Raw genomic sequence first — 17,337 nt, 5'->3', positions numbered from 1 at the left:
CAATAGAAGGAGATGCAGAGGAAAAAACAGCAGACAAGACTAAATTTGTAATAATAATAATAATAGTAATAAAAAGCAATAAAAAACAGTGCAAAATTTTGAATTAGAAGATAAACATTATGCAACTTAAAAAAATATAAAGGGTTTACAAAATTACACAAACATATCTACAAAAGAAATGTATCTACAAATAAGTCATTATTTCTTACACTGTACAAATTGTTTTTTTTTTTTTTTTTTCATTAACTTGACGTCACACTATCGGAAACCTGCACAGCAAGTTTCACTTTTACAGATCTGTCAACGTAGGAATATTACATTTGTCTGACCACTTAAATCAGTCTGTCACTTTAAAGCCAACAACCATCGTGCTGGAGTACTTGGTTCGCGCATATTGGTCACTCAAATAAGCATGTGCTAGTTCAAAGATGGAGTATATCCAGTAAGCCACTGCACTTCGATGTTTGGCCACTTAGTCTGAAGGCAAGTTAACATTGGATTACTGTCCAAAATGCATTTCACATCACATTCCAGAAGCACTGCGTTGCCTTCTTGGTACGTTACCTATAAAAATTAAAATTGACTAACGTAAGCAATATTGACAGTTAATGTCAAATTATTACATTTATAAGCATCATTACATAATTAAGATGTTCTATCACTTGAAATACTTGGTGCTAAATTTGTTATGTGGAGAATGGCTTTTCTTATCGTCTCAAAAATAAGTCAAATACATGATTAAGAAATAATGGGGAAACTAGCTTTTCACTAAAAACTAAGTGAATCTCACAGGGTCAAGACTTAAAAATACATACAACGCTATGAAAAGAAAAAGTTATGTGTAATGTTAACAGTCTTCCTATCTATCTATCTATCTATATATATATATAAAACACTTGTATGCAATTCGGAGAGCCATTCTTTTCTTGTAACTGGTATCTACAGGTGCGCTTGAGCTGTTCCTCACTCAGGGTGTCTATTAAAATTCCAAAATGAAATTTCGTGACTACCTTACCAAACCATAAAATTTCGTAACATTCGAAACTAATAACAGCACTATATTCTTCAGTACTTATCTTTATTTTATCTCTACTTTCAAAGGCTGTTCCCTGGAGCGATAAAAACTTGGTGTTTTCTCGCATCACTTTCAGCATATTCATTGTATATAGCCTGTTTTGTTCGGTAACTAACCAACAGCAAACACTCACAAATCATATAATCTTAAAATTACATATCTAAACACAAATAAATTGAAAAATCCTTAGCAATTCTTTAAAAATGTTACACTGATTGTGAACAGTTATACTGATGAATTCGATCTTTTTTAAGCTGGCTAATACTGTTTTACTTTTTTTTGATCTGAAGTGCTTCAACTTCCTCTTCGGCTGTTGTTACAATCTCCTTTTCTTCTTCAACTCATTAAGGTATTCTGCTTCCATCTTGATTTTGTTCTTTGTCATACGTGTCCTTCATTGAATTTTTGGTGCATGCGATAGAAAGACGCTTTGCTTGTGATTTGGTAGAATCTAAAGCCGACCATAGAAATTTTTAGCGGTGAATTTTAACGTTTTATAGAACAAAGTTTTCCAGTTTCTAATTATATTTATACATATTAAAAAAAAAAAAAAATCCAAGAGCTAAATTTCGCGACTTTTTCTTGACTTTCATAACCGTTTTGTGATTTCGTGACTTTTTCGTGACCAATAGACATTCTGTTACTGTAGGTGTACTTTTCTGCAAGTATATCGATCTGCTTTCTCTTTTAAGCAAGATTCTCTCTTCTTTTGTCCTTCATTCTGCTTTTTCATGTGCTTTTCTTCTTGTTGCCTTTAGTATTTTCTTTATTCTTCTTGCTTCTTTCAGTTTTCTCACTGGCTTTCTACTTTCTACCGTCCTTCAGTGTCATCTTGATCCCGGTAACAAACTATAGAGAAAGTATTACGGAACTGCTGGAGAAAAATTCAAACGGATAGTAGTAGTAGTCAAGAATAAACACGAAAGTAGAAGGGTTGAAAACAGTGGAGAAATGATTAAGAAATGAAACAACTAAGAATAAGGAAAGAAGAAAAAAAGGGTTCCGAGCATAAGAAAAAAAAAGTATGGTGGTCACAGACAAAACAATGAAAAAAACAAGGCTGAAAAGGTCACGGAGATGCTGGAAATTCTATGGGAAAATAGATACTGAGGCAAAATGAAACCTGAAGAGACTAAACATTGATTACTGTTTAAGTCTAGTGTTAGCAGACACAGTGATGAATGAATAAAAAGACAAGAAAAAAGTTAGTCCAAGGAGAAGGTAACTTATTATTATTAATATTGGCACGCCGGTGATTTTTCAGGATTCTGGAAAGAGATAAGAAGACAACTGGAGAACAATGATACACAAAAGTGAAAAAGTGCATTAGTGGACTGAGATTCGAACTCAGGATCTTTGGCGTACCGTGCCGATGTGTTAACCACTATGCTACCTAGTCCGCTCCCAGAACAGCCATACACTATTTCACTCTTGAAGTCGGTATTCTTCCACTCAGACCACATGGTTCGTATTGCAACTTTCTGTTGTGTTTGGACAATCCAGTGTGCAGATTAAAAACACTTCTGACGAATGTTACCATTATATCAATGAATGGAGGAAACGACCGATTTTTAACAGAATATACACCTCTACAGGTACGAATTCAATGATATACAATCCAATACTGAGGTATTTAACAGCTTGTAAACTATGTTGAAAAACAGTCTTTTCAATATTCTAATACAAAGAAAGCACAGAAACTAGTGGGTTAAAATTGAGGAAGCAGAGAAATAAGTGCTTTTTGGACGCTCTTTCTTCCAGAATACTTGTCAAAGTCTCATAAACACCATCTTTGTTGAACTTGCTAGTTTTACAGTGGTTGGACAGTTAGCCCTATCACTCACCTACACCCAAATGGTAGGGCTGACATCTTGAAGGGTCTCAAAGGGGAATTTTACAGTTCTCCAGTGTTATTCAATAATTTCCAGAATCGACACAAATTTCAAGTATTTCAAATATCAGTACACACCCTGTTCAATATCTTTCTAGATTTCAATCTCCATAAGAGAAAATCATTATTCTTTTAACATCTCTTAAATCACTGCACTCTGAACTACCCACATTATTTAATGAAACGTCATCCAAACGCTGACCAGTTCTAGAACACTGACTTATGATTGTTTCACAATTTGAATTTGAATAAAACTCTTTGAACTGCCTCACAACTCTGTCTACCCTACTGCCATCTAACAAATTATTAAGTTTCACTAGTTCAGCTAAATGAGACTTCATGCGATTCACTCCAACACCAGATTCAGCAGAAACATTAAGATCAAAACATGAAAGAGCTCTACTAAACTTCTTGCAGGCAGTACGTGAGAGAAAAAAAAAAAAAAAAAACTTTTTTCACAGGAATATGACTTTCTTCACCTTTCCATATCAATTTACATACAGAACTTGAAAAACTAAAAACTTCTGATTTTACAAACTTTTGCATCACATTTTTTATCAGCCGATAAAGTGTTGTAAAGAAACGGACTAAGAGAAGTCTGTCTGAAATTCAGTAACGAAAGATCCTGCTTCTCAAGTAAATGTTTTAAATAAATATTGTTTAGGAATAAGTTTTATTTTCTTCCAACATACCTGACACGATCTAGTAGCTCGAAGAGATGGAACTGTCTTATCTGTTCTTACACTTGAATACTGTAATATTTTGTGTAGGTAGAATCAATAATGTTCCGGAATCTAGCCCTTCACCGATTTATTTATACAAAAACTATAGTCTTTGTATTTTACGAAGTTAATATATTAGAATATCTCTTATGACCAAGGGGGAAGGAAGTAACGTTTCATACAAGAACCCCTTCGCTCATGGCAGCTCCAGGTTATGATCCTAGAAAACTCCTCGGATTATGGCAGCCTCGTGAGGTATGGTTTGTGTTGAGGAATCCCTTTCGCTTCAAAGTAGCCTCCAGGAATGTTAGGATAGGTAGAGCCCCTTAGTCCAGTGCGACCTGCAGAGCTGTTGTGGGTTGGCGATCAGTGGTTAACTGATATCTCCTCCCTTTGTGGTTCCTCTTTTACAGGCTGTCTTCAGGTGGATCGTCCTCTTTCGGTTCCCATCGTGTTGATCTTCATGCCTTCCTGTTCCGTGTATCGTCTGCTTGTTTATAAACATTAGCACGTGTCGTCCATGAACATGTCAGGATGTCTACTAAAATTCCAAAATGAAATTTCGTGACTTTTTCTTTACCAAACCATAAAATTTCCTAATATTCTCAAGAGCGAATTCGGGTGCAAATTATTAGGCCGAATTTTCATGCATTGCTTGTGATTCAGTAGCGTCTAAAGCCCATCATAAAAACATTTTTGGTGGTGAATTTTGACATTTTATAGAACAAAATTTTCCAGTCTGTGCTTATATTTGTACAGATAAAAAATTCGTGACCCAAAAGCTAAATTTCTTAACTTTTTCTTGACTTTCATGACCGTTTTCTGATTTCATGACTTTCGTGACCGATAGACACCCTGCATGTGCTCATGCTATGATTTGGAGATCCTTACAATATACAACGGAAGATACGGATAAATGTTAATGCCTCTCTGAGCAACACTATTATTTTCAAGGAAACGCACCGAACAAACCTTCACTGGAAAATTTTCTGAGCCACTACAATGGGTGTATTCGGCACGTCCTGCTGGAACATCCTTAAGTAACTTATACAAAGCTCTTAGAACTACAACGTTCTTTAGTCCGTTATCTCCACTGCAACCTTAAATACTCCATGCAAAGTAAATATCAAGTATTACAGGGTCATTTGGCAACATCTTTGTTAATTATATGTATGCTATACATTATCGATTTCCTTAAATATAGATGTCTTTTATTCTCCTCAAACATGTACCGTTCAACGCTCTTTACCGACCTCTTAATTGGCTACATACGTCTTAGTAATGATAGTATTTAATGAGTGGAAGATCAGGTTATCAGACAACTCTTTTATTCGGACATGACTTCTTTTTTGAGGGTACAGACACGTGCTTCACCTTCACGAATCGTAAATGCACGTACATATAATTGTAAATAATTACTAATGCTATATTGTAGCAATGTTCAATTTCCAAAGTAATACAACATACAATTGTAGACGCGATCAAAAGAAATTTCCGTAATCTGTATTGTGAAAGTTTACAGTAGTTATATAAATTATATTTTCTTGCAGTCATTAAAAAAATCTCGATTAATATAACTCTTTTTGCGAAATCTAAAAATGTTCATATTTAGTCTCATATGGTAACTTTAATGGAAGGCAAGTGTGAAGTTTTAAAGCTGATTTGCAATTTGATGCGGATTTCTTGGTCGATACTTGCTGGGTGTAGTCAACTCGTAATATTTGTATTTAAACAACAAATTAATATAGACCTATATATCAGTGAATCTCAACTTAGGGATCTGCGACCCACTGGCAACTCCTAAATAAACCCAAGCGTCGCGACATTCTTGTAACATACTGAACTTGCATTGTTTGTAATTTATGTATCAGGTGTTAGGATACGCAAAACCTATGTTTTGTATAATGCTCTGGTTACCTTAGTGTGACACAAAACAGCATGTGTGTGTAATGTGTGTATGTGTATTGTGTATTACTGATTTGTAAAAACAAACAGTGGAGGAAGGTGATGAGAACGTAAACTATTACCCATACGGGCAATGCCAAAGGCTTTTATACTTTGTACAGATGAGATACAAATAGGATGACACTCCAAGTCAAAAGGTAATTACATGTTTTCTACACAGAAAAATTGGACACAGTGAACACCGAACACCACAACTACAACACCTCTTTACTTTCGATCCTACCTCTGCAACTTGAACAATCACGCTAAAGCAGCAGAAATGTTTAAATAGTAAACAATAAATTTATTACAAAGCCGTTACTATATCCCCCTCGATTCTCGACCTCCTTTCTATACAATATTCTGTCGTACATGAAAGCCTGTTATTGACGACTGTATAAAATATTTGTCTTTTCACACGTACGATACCTCAATCCACTGCATCACGTCAACTTGCATTTGTTACTTCTTTCCCTTTTCGGCACAGCCAGTTTTTGTTTAGTCTAAGCGTTTCAACAGTGTTAAGTTTCTAAGAAATTAAAATTCACTGAAACACATAAATAGTGAAACATGATCGCACACTTAATACACGATAATAAAGCGTTACATTCATTCTCAGGTTGCTATTAATTCGTTTAGAATTTCCTGTAATAATGTTATTATTATTTTGTATTAACTATTAGGTTCGCACATTTGGGTGTTTATAAAATTTTATTTTCAACCAAAGAATACTATCACGAAATTAAACTAAATTCCTTCGCCAGAAAGCGAGCAGAGAACAGCTTATTCCTGAGAAAAATAAAATCGTGTCCAGGAATATTTATACGGAACATAGTTACAGAAAGTTTGATAAAATACATTAGAACTTACTTTGCTATCTGGACACGAGCGAGGCTGCCCATTATAATGAAAAAGAGTGAAAGTGTCGGGAGCAGATCGCTTCTCTTCTGGGAAAAATTCCTCCATGAAGGCACTAAGAAGAATAATTCCGAGATTTTCACTATCCAATTTTTTCTTCATTATTTCAACACTGCAATTAAAATACACATAAATTAATAAGTTACATGTTCACATAGCGCGCATACATTATTAAATGTAAGACTGAAAGCTACTCAGCTGGGCGTAAAAAATATAACAATACTACTATAGTGGTAGTGAAAGAGATTATGGGTTTCACTTATGTAACAATAAACTCGAAAAATATGCTCATCTTGTTCTTCTGTATTCTCCAATCTCTGCGAGATCCATCTCAATATTGTCCTACCATCTGCGCCTAGGTCTTCCTAATGGTCGTTTTCCGATTGGTCTTCCAGTCAAGACTTTGAAAGCGTTTCAACTTTCTCCCATTCTAGCTACATGACCTGCCCACCTAAGCCTCCTACACTTGACGACCCTAACAATGTTGGCTAAACCGTATAAATGATGTAGTTCCTCGTTATGAAGTTTCCGCCATTCTCCATTCCCGTTCCTCTTGGGTCCGAGTATTCGTCTCAGGATCTTGTTCTCAAATACTTTCAGTCTATGTTCTTCCCTCAGAGTAAGCTATCATGTTTCGAAACCATACACAACAACAGGCATGATTATAGTTTTGTATATTTTAAGCTTCAAATTCCTCGACAGAATTCGCGACAACAACAAGAGATTTTGAACCGAATAGTAACACGAATTCCCTGCTTTTAGTCGACATTTAATTTCTTCGTAAATATGATTTTCCTCCGTTAATATTGATCCTAGATATCTGAAACTATCCACTTTATCAAAAGTATTATTTAATATTTTAACGCATCCATAATTTGCTGTATTACAGTCCCGACGCACTTCCATGTATTTAGTTTTCTCTGCATTTACTTCTAAAACCATGTCCCTGCAAGAGTTTAATAAGACCTCTGCATTTCTTTCTATTGTTCTATCATCCCCTATTAAATTTACATCATCAGCCTATACCATAACCTGGTGAATACCGTTCAACTCTAGGCCCTGGTTGCTATCTTTGATTTTCCTTATAGCGTATTCCAGAACAAAGTTAAATAATAACGGCGACAACGCATCTCCTTGTTTCAGGACATTTTCGACCTGAAAGCTCGTGGACAAAAATTTTCCTACCCGGACTTTACTTTGGGATTCATTTAAACATATCTTAATTAATCTAATTAGCTTTCTCGATATTCCAAGTTCTGTAAGAACGTTGTATAATGTTTTTCTCCTAACCAAGTCATAAGCCTTTCTAAAATCAATAAATAGTTGATGTACCGGGGTATTGTATTCCCACTTTTTTTCGAGTATTTGGCGAATGGTAAATATTTGGTCGTAGTTGATCGATTTCGTCTAAATCCGCACTGATAATCTCCAATAATTTCATCTGCGTATGGGGTCAATCTTGCTAATAGAATATTTGAAAGGAGTTGACAGAAGAGAAATGCCTCGATAATTATTACAGTCAGTTTTGTCGCCTTTCTTGTGAATTGGAACAATGATTGATTCTTTCCACTCTTTTGGCAATTCTTCCTTGTTCCAGATAAGGAGAATGAGTTTGTGTATCTTGTACCACAATTTTTCGTCTCCAGCTAAAATTAACTCAGCCGGAATTTCATCTACACCCGGATATTTATGTTTCTTTAATTCCTTTATAGCGGTTTCTACTTCTATTCGGTTGGGTTCTGGAATATACGGTTCTGCGGTGTGTATCTCCTTTTCTCTACGCACACTAGTTTTTGGTTGCGTGTTAAGCAAATCGTCAAAGAAATTATTCCATCTATTTAGGATGCTATCTGTATCAGTGAGAACTGTACCGTCAGATTTCTTTAATATATAAGCACGAGGTTGATAGCCTTTCTTAAATTTGCTGATTCCCTTATACATGTCCCAGATGTTTTTATTTTCACTATTATCTTCAAGTTCCTTAATTTTAGCTTTCAAAAAATCGCGTTTCTTTGTTTAAAAGTTTTGGAAGTTTCGCGCCTGGTATCTGCGAAATTTTGTGTAGTTATTTCATTCGGATTTTGTAGCCAGCGTAATTTTGCCTGTTTTTTCTTCTCTGCTAGGTATCAGTACAGCTACTTAATTTTAGTGATGAGAATTATTTAAACATAATCCACGACGTTAAATCAAGATCACACATCATATTAAGGATACCCCCCACCTCCAAGAAGTTTTTGATGAGCAAGGTAAGTGCGAGATTAGTCAGGTAACTAAAATCACCGTTCCGAAGAAAATAAATCAAATAGATATTTTTCTGGACGTTTCAAACCTGAATAGTCGAAGTTTTTATTTAATTATTTATTATTTATTAAGGAACACATACAATTTTTACAGCTATTTAGATTGAATCTTCAATGAATGATATTAATTCAATCAAATTTTATTATTACGTAAGATACACCAAATAAACAGAATAATGTTGATATATATTTTAAAGTATTAATAAGTGATAACATTACAAAAGGGTAAAATACATATAACAGAAAAAATGTACAAGTATCGCAAGTTACTTTTTGCAGGGGTTGCTCTTCGGAGCTCCAGAAGGTACTTCAACCCGTCGCTTCAGAACATATACACCCCTACCAAGTATAAATAATATAATTGAACATCTGTAAATAACGTTGAAGGCCGAGAAGAGGAAACACATTGAAGAAGAAAAAAACGAAGAAGAAATATTTCATGAGAGAGAGAGAGAATATAAAAACAATAAGAATACAAATAGTAGGTTATCCGTTCCAGAGATGATGCTTTTCGGAATTCCAGAACATACATTGTCCTGGTAATTCAACGCCTATTCTTTATGGCCAAGCTATGCGAAAAGATAAGAAAAATGACTCACATAAGCAGATGCCTGTGTGTTGAGCCTGACTCGCATCAAGTACTTTAATGTATAAAATTTATAACCTTACTTTTTGTGTTTTTATTTTCGAGCGATGAAAGGAGAGAAAGTTTGGTGATTGTGAAAAAATTGAATTCGAGATTTCAACACATAGCCCCTGGATAACGAAAAAGTTATTTTTTCGACATCTGTTTGTTTGTTCGTACTGATTTATACTCATCTAGAGCTTATACCGTTCAATGTATCTCAATCAAATTTTAAGGTTTGTATGCGATCCTTCAGGGACTCTTCCGGATTTTCTTTTTGTCTCTGGAAATCAGGGCACGGGTAAAAATAAAAAAATATGATTTTCTCAAAAACTGTTCTAACGACTTAAACTTGATAATATGTCATAATTCATTTATCCTAAAAAAGTCTACGGACAAATTTCTATGGAGGTGAGTTTTCTTTGGACGATTTTTTCAAAAACGATTCAGGTGATTTTACTCATACTTCGCAATAAATATTTAATTTAATTACATGACAATCTAGCACAACTTAACTGTTCTGAAAAAATCTATGACATATGGTTTGTTTCTAGGATTTTTTTTTCGGACAACTTTTTTTTTTCAAAAACGACTCAGGGTTTTTATCCATACGTCTATATAAAACATAAAACGCGTAAATCCGTTTAAATCTCGATTTTTCACCATCACCATACTTTCTTCTTTTCTTTCGTCGCTTAAAAGTAAAAAACATTCTCATGGTGTTATTTTGCTCTCTCCTTTCGATGCTTAAAAAAAGGATATTTTGCTGTATCATCAGTGGTTTTAAATGAGTAGGGTAAGGTGCACCCTAAATTATTATACAATATATACGTATAATATTTATAAGAGCGAGATATACTATATATTAAATATACTACATAATTTTCGGAATAAGTATTAAAAACAATTTATAACATTTAAATTTAGAAAATATGAAAACTCCCTAGTTTGAGAGTTTCATTTTTTCATCAGCACAACATCCAACAAGGCGCGCTACTATATTTCACGTCCTTCTTAGAATTGAAATAATGAAATGAGGAGAAATAAGATACAACCTGATTTATAATCTAGGAAATAGCGACTGGAAAGCTGAGTCTATGAAGGTACTCACTTTGCTCGTTTCTATCCCGTTAATGATTCATTCAGACGATAATTATTCGCAGATTTTTCATTGTCCGAACATAACTAAGGAAAATGGATCAGAATTCTTGACTGCCTAACAACGCACTTTCCACCAGCAAAAACTTTTTTTGAAGGTGTACACGGGTGTTTTATCTCACTCCCGTTAGGACACTTTCCTGAGTCCACAAACTGCGCACCTTACAAGAAAGACCATGTTTGAGAAGTCTAAAGGCACACAGTAGTCCGTTGGGTTTACAGCGGACTCTTTACTGGGATGCCGTTGAAGAAAAAAGCATAAATCCTAGTCCTAGTTTCCATCCGTCTGTAGAATGCAAGCAATGATTGGTTGTATAAACGGCCGTTACCCTGCTGCAGTTTCACATGGTTGGTTTCCTGAACTACACAGTGTGGGGATAAATAATGATCAAAATATGGTTCTGATAATATGCAGTATTGATTTTCCCCATTGTTGACAACGCGACGTACTGTCCTTTTTCTTTTAAAACAAAATCTACAAATGTAATGGACTCTTCGGTCTCAATTATAGTGTAAGATCGTCTTTCTTTTTTATGCGTCCTTACTGCCTGTCTTTGCTAATAGTAAAAATTTATTAGTTACTGTTAGTATTACATTTATGCCATTATTTGCGTTAATTTGCTGCATAAGTTAACATCGGATTATAGTGTATCTGCGATACCGGTATACTCGCGTCAATGGCCGGGAAATTATAGCCGATTTGTTCTTCTGACAGAATATAGTTAACTATTGTTCTATATTAATGATCGAAAAGGTTCGATATTAATTTTGAAATTTAAGTACTATTCCAAAGAATTGTTCGAACTCAATTCTTTTTTAAAAGTTTGTAAAGTATCTTACGATATTTATACTCCATTCTGAGTTTAGTATCTTGTACGAAAGGAGACAACATGAATATGTCGTACTAGTCTCAACACTCTGGAATCCGTGTGGATTCCATAACTGGGCTCTCGTCTCTCCTGTTTATAAATAACACCATTCACGTCAGGAAGAATGAAATATTTTACTAAGTTGATCAAAAATAACAAATTAGACGCCTGTACGTACTTTGAAAGAGAGAGAGAGAGAAAAACAAGAGATTCATTCTCATCCGAGAATGAGCAGGCTGTAGAAGGCAATACCGTCTCAGTGGCCAGAGATATTTTCAAGTTTATAGACCGTTTAATGCATAGAAAGGTTGCAGGCTGTATGATATGAGCTGAAGTAAGAAAACTTATAAGAGTGTACGTGTTGCAGCTAGTGTTTAAATAAAGCACGGAAGATCTGTGGAAACTGTGATGGATCTAGGCTGATTTTTTTTTTGGACAGTCTCTGAAAGGGTTTCTAGGTTTTTGCGAACAGAAGTGTACCATCACTGATATTCTGGAAAAAGCATTTGCCGCCCCTCGGCACGTCCCTAATGGCCCTATTTAGTAATCCGCCACTGGAAATGGGTCGAGTTCATTGCATTTCAGTAAAGATTCGTACTAATAAAACAAAATTGACCAAACCAAAAAACACACTCATGACACTTTAGTAATACCTTCGGCAATGTATTATCGTTTTCATCAGACAAGTTACATGATGACGTGTCTGATGAAGGCGATGGTGTTACATTGCCGAAACTGTTACACAAGTTTTATTAATATATTTGTTGTTTTGGTCAGTTTTGTTTCATTAACATATGTTAAATATTTCCAAAGCTATAATGAACAATATACGAGAAGAGATTCGTACATAGAAATTTGATTGAGTAAATGTAAGTCAGATCATGGGGCAACCGAAAGTCGAGCTTCTTTTTGTAGACAACTTTCTCCAAATGATTTAAAACTATTTGGTAATGGATGTTTAGATCATTGGCAATGTCATAATTGCTTATATACTGGTCTTGCTCGACTTTTCCCGGAATATCATCCACTTTTGTTGATTGATCGCCCACTGCAAGGAGCATCTTGGACATCTGTATTTCGAAAGCGAAACGACTTAACCACCTTTTGCTTGTTGCTTTCGGTAACGTGTCTTGTGCATACATAGCAGAAATTTCTTTATAGGCCTGTGCAGCATTTGCACCTTTAGGACTAGGCTAGTCGACAAAGCGTTACCCCCCACAGTGAACGCGGCCTAAGTGGCTACACGGTAATTTTAGTTTCACCAAAGTTGTAAATCATACTATGAGCCAGTCAGGGTTTCCAGGTCTTTTCTTTTCATTTCCCACGCCAGAAGTGGTAGACCTGGATTCGATTCTAGGCAGGAGGTTATGTGGTTAGGGTCCCACGTTGAGCTGTAGTTCACGTCTGATGTAGCCTCGCTGATATAGTCGAAAGAGACGAAGCAAGAGGCATTTTCTTAAAGATATCCTCTGTATCGAAAACAAGTATTAGACCCCAATCAATAACTTCCAACATTTACACTACTTTATACTTTACTAACTATGCACGTGCCTTTGGAGAATGGGGTTCCGGATTCGAATCCTGTGGGAGATCATTGAAAAGTTTCAGCGCATAAAGGTAGTTTAGATTCCACCTTAAACTGTAGGTTCACATCTTGTATAGCTTCGGTGCTGAAAGGACCGCTAAATTCCAAGCCACCAAGTATAAAATTTACATCATGATATTTTTAACCAATTCTCTGGTTTAATCTTTTAATTTTTTTCCTCTCATGATTTTGGCTTCTTCTGAAATTCCTACTCTCTTCCAATTTTAGCACCTTATTTTCAGTTTCAGAACAAAGTTGATAAAACACGAGCAGTTACAGTTAAAATAAATAAATAAATAAAATAAAATAAACATATCTTTCTCAGGAATATTTCTAAGCTGCATGGAAAGAAATGTCTGGAAACTGAAACATTATGTGTTTGTTTTACAAAACTAAGTTTCGAAATAATTTGGCAACGTAGTTTTTCGGTCATTTCAAAGACTGGAAAGAGAATAAGATGTATTGAATCCCAATTTAAAATTATGGTCTTTGCTGTTTAAAACATTTTCGATATACCTAAGTACCAAACTATTAGAGGTGGCATTTTCCGCCTTTTTACTGTGCACACATCTATGGCTTAGACCATCTAAGGGCAATTGTTCCATCATCTACCCCATAAAATGACGCATAGGCGACCCTGGCCCTTTCGGACTGTTGCGCCTGAAGGTTTGGTATAAATTAGGTATATTGGAAGTTGGCACAACTTGAACAAAGTATTTATTATTATTATTATTATTATTATTAATAGTGAACATCAATTTGGCTCGATGTAGCTCTACTTAACAGTATTAAATGAAATCATAAAATAAGAATATTCTTACCTTCTTCATTCTGAGAATTCCGTTCCATTTCCTTCCAGTCTGGAACAAATATCGCAGCCACTTCTCTCCACATTTTTATTTTTAAGTCACGATTCATGTAGTTCGGATCTCTTAAATCATATAGGCATGGCCTATTTTGTATTTCGATTATAAACGCCTCTGTGTTAAACACACTAACCATGACTGGATATGTACACAGGACACGTTTTCAAACACAACTGAAAATTTCTCTTTGTGATTACACTTGTGGTTATCTGTTTGGGGGTGGAGTTCGAGCTTCGGAGATAGGGGCTCAAATTCAAGTTATTTCGTTGTTTCATCTTTTGCCTAAAGCCAAATATTTTGCTTATAGATTACCATGGCATCAGCTAACTGTCAATCAAGCGTATCACGAGAAATCACCCTATTGTGTTACATAGATTTTTCTGTAATTAGCTAATTTTTCGGAATTTCCTTCTATTTTTGTGAATTTTCTTTTGTTATACACACACATACTTTATAATAGCAGAGTTCCATTCTCTGCACAAAGCGTCTTCCAAGCAGCTGTTTCCTGCTACAATCCCCTTGCCTGGCAACACGTCTTTCCTTTCTGTCCTTCCTTTTGAAATCTTTTAAACAGCAGGCGGTCTATTGTTCCGACCTGCACCAAATACGCTCGAGCCGGCGTTTTTTCAGCGATTTTATTGCTTTCGCGTTCATGTTTAGCCGCTCAGATTTAAATACACGGTCAGCGTATTTCAAGCATACGCAGGAGCAATAAATGCGCTTTGCGATCGCTTCAAATAGCCGGGGACTTATCGAAATAAAATTGTATAATGTAGCGCAGTTTTGCGGAAAGTTCACTCGTTACGGTGCAATACCTTATGTATGCTTACAAGAATATTAATATTTCTTGCGCATCTACTACCTTTAACTGTCACTGAGACTCATACATACTGGAATTTGGGCGTTAATGCCATCTCGTGCGCAAAAGGCTTACACTGTTTAGACGAGCTGATAATAATAGATAAATTCTCGAAAATTACTTATTTCAGTATAGGAGGCGCGGTGGCTCAGTGGTAGAGCGTTCACCTACGATGCGTGGGGTCCCTGGTTCGATCCCAGCTCGCGCCGTGTGGACTTTGTGGTGGACAAACATCGTGCTCGTGGGTTTTCTCGGGGTTCTTCCGTTTCCTCCCACTTTCTTCAATCCACCATTTCACTCATTTTTCATTATCACCGTCCCCTTTAGCCTAACCGGCAGAACCGTGGGACGTTAAACTTAAAGATTTCATTTCATTTTTTTTAATTTCAGTATAACAAAATATTACTACGAGGGTGTATCGTAAAGTTTTAATTATCACTATGAAGTTATTAAGATATAATGAAATTTTGTCAGTGTTAAGTTTGGTTCTTATGTGCTAGGAAATTAGCTCCTAATGATTATTATTTTTTTTTACAGTGTGTGCCAAAATTGACCAAAGTGCAAGATGGATAAGGTTGCTCGCAGTGTGAAATGCCAGACAAATTCATGACGAGAGATGAAGGCTGTGTTTGGCGATGATTGTCCATCCTATGACACCCTTGTAAAGTGGAAAAGGAAATTCCAAACTGGTCATGTCCCTCACAGACGACTCAAGACCTGGAAGGCCATCCCTGACAAACAATGCGGTCCCTGTGAAGAAAGTGGAGTGTTTAATCCTCGAAGACAGAAGTGTAACCAACTAAACGATTATGAATGAGACTGATTTCAGTTATGGTAGTATGTGGAAAATTATCCATGAGGAAGTACACATGTCTAAGGTATCTGCGCACTGGGTTGCTCGTCTGCTGATACCTTTTCAGAATCAAGCACAGCGTGACCTCAAGCTGCTGTCAACAAAGCAAGGGCGTTCCAGGTATTACAGCATCCGCCTTATTCTCCCGACCTCGCACCCAGTGACTTTATCTTCTTTCCCCAAATGAAGAATCTGTTGCGTGGTCGCCATTTTGACGACACAGATGAACGTCATTCATGAGGTGGAAAAGTGGTTTAAAACACAATGTGCAGACTTCTACAATGACGGTATTCATAAAGTGAAGGAACGCTGGGAGAAATTTGTAAATCTGGGTGGTGACTACATAGATAGGGATTACCAACTACAGATCACAATAATCCCTATATCCCGATTTTTTTTACTATGATAATTAAAGCTACGATACCCCCTAGTATAACAAATCAACTTCGGAATTTCCCAGATTCCGTTATACTGGTATTTACTGTCTCTTGCTAAGAACTGGGAAATAATTTAGGAAAAATATGTATGTGAAATTTATTTATAATAAATCAATCGTTGAGAAATTTACGGAAAAAGATTTCCTTGCTAATTATATAGTGTAGTACTCTCACCTTGTACACTTCATATGTCAAAACAAAATATTTCACTAGAAAAATACTGAAAGAGGAAGATACTTACTACTCTGGTTCCGATACAAGTTCTAATTGTCGCAGTACGTCCTGAAGTAGAACCGATGAAATGAAATTATTTCCCTCCGGATCAAAGCTTTTGAATACTCTTCTTGCCACTTCACTTGGTGTTTCTGGACTAACTAACCGCTTTTCGAAAGAAAAAAGCACTGAAACAATTTAAAATTATGAAAGCAATTAAAATTACGTGAGAAAATTTACATTAGTAGTGTTACAAACTCTAAAATCTCATGTATTTCAACGGACTTATTTTTATTTACTTCTCTTTTTACTGACATACTACAACTGCCATAGAATATTAAGAATATTGAGGATAGGCTATACTGTATTTTCAAATAATGCTAGAAGTAAATTTTCCTTCATACTTACAGATGTCCCTCCAATATTCGCTACCGACAATCAGTACAAAGCATAATGCAACTGCATATGCAAAACCAACACAATAGTCGTTCTCACGACAACTTTCCGATCAAGTCATTATTTTCAGTACTGCACTCTTGAAGTACTTAAGTGTGCTCTATCCATGATGAAGAAAGAACTTGTTAATGGTAAACTGACAACTATTATTCAGAAGATCTATATATATATATATATATATATATATATATATATATATATATATATATATATATATATATATGTGTGTGTGTGTGTGTGTGTGTGTGTATGTATGTATGTGACGATAAACCACTTGGAAAAATTCTTTTACGGTAGTAAAACAAAGAAAGCCATGCCCTATTCTTTCTGTATGAGAGAGCAGAAAAAGCATTCTCAGAAGTCAATTTTCAACACTGCAGAGGTGCATGTAAGTCCGAGAGAGAGTGCTTCGAAATCATTGTTAAACTAGTAAGTTCCCAACAATGAAAAGAGTATTTTTTTTTTTTAATTTTTAGCAATTTTTTATTGTAAGTATACAATGTACTTTAATGTTTAATGGGTTCATGAAGTCCACAACCCAATAACTCATGAACCAAAGTTGTATA

At 35.5% G+C, this 17,337-nt stretch overlaps 1 protein-coding gene and 1 non-coding gene across 2 annotated transcripts in view; one reads left to right on the top strand and one right to left on the bottom strand.

Annotated features, from left to right (window-relative positions):
* Positions 1-219: 219 nt before the first annotated feature.
* The window catches only part of LOC145671184 (ubiquitin carboxyl-terminal hydrolase MINDY-3 homolog), a 71,921-nt gene continuing 54,803 nt past the window's right edge, over positions 220-17,337 (bottom strand). The window contains exons 7-9 of the mRNA XM_081740032.1: positions 16,344-16,503; positions 6,503-6,662; positions 220-564 (exon numbers count right to left, since the gene is read on the bottom strand). Coding sequence (XP_081596158.1) covers positions 418-564; positions 6,503-6,662; positions 16,344-16,503 — 467 coding nt within the window. The 3' untranslated portion in view covers positions 220-417. The remainder of the gene's footprint in view (positions 565-6,502; positions 6,663-16,343; positions 16,504-17,337) is intronic.
* Positions 14,950-15,021, top strand: TRNAR-ACG (transfer RNA arginine (anticodon ACG)). Its single transcript has one exon. It is a non-coding gene; the product is annotated as a tRNA-Arg (tRNA).

This window comes from Thermobia domestica, chromosome 15 (genome assembly GCF_964235325.1).
Source record: "Thermobia domestica chromosome 15, izTheDome1.hap1.1, whole genome shotgun sequence".
Classification (NCBI taxonomy): domain Eukaryota; kingdom Metazoa; phylum Arthropoda; class Insecta; order Zygentoma; family Lepismatidae; genus Thermobia; species Thermobia domestica.
This window is presented reverse-complemented; position numbering and strand designations above follow the sequence as displayed.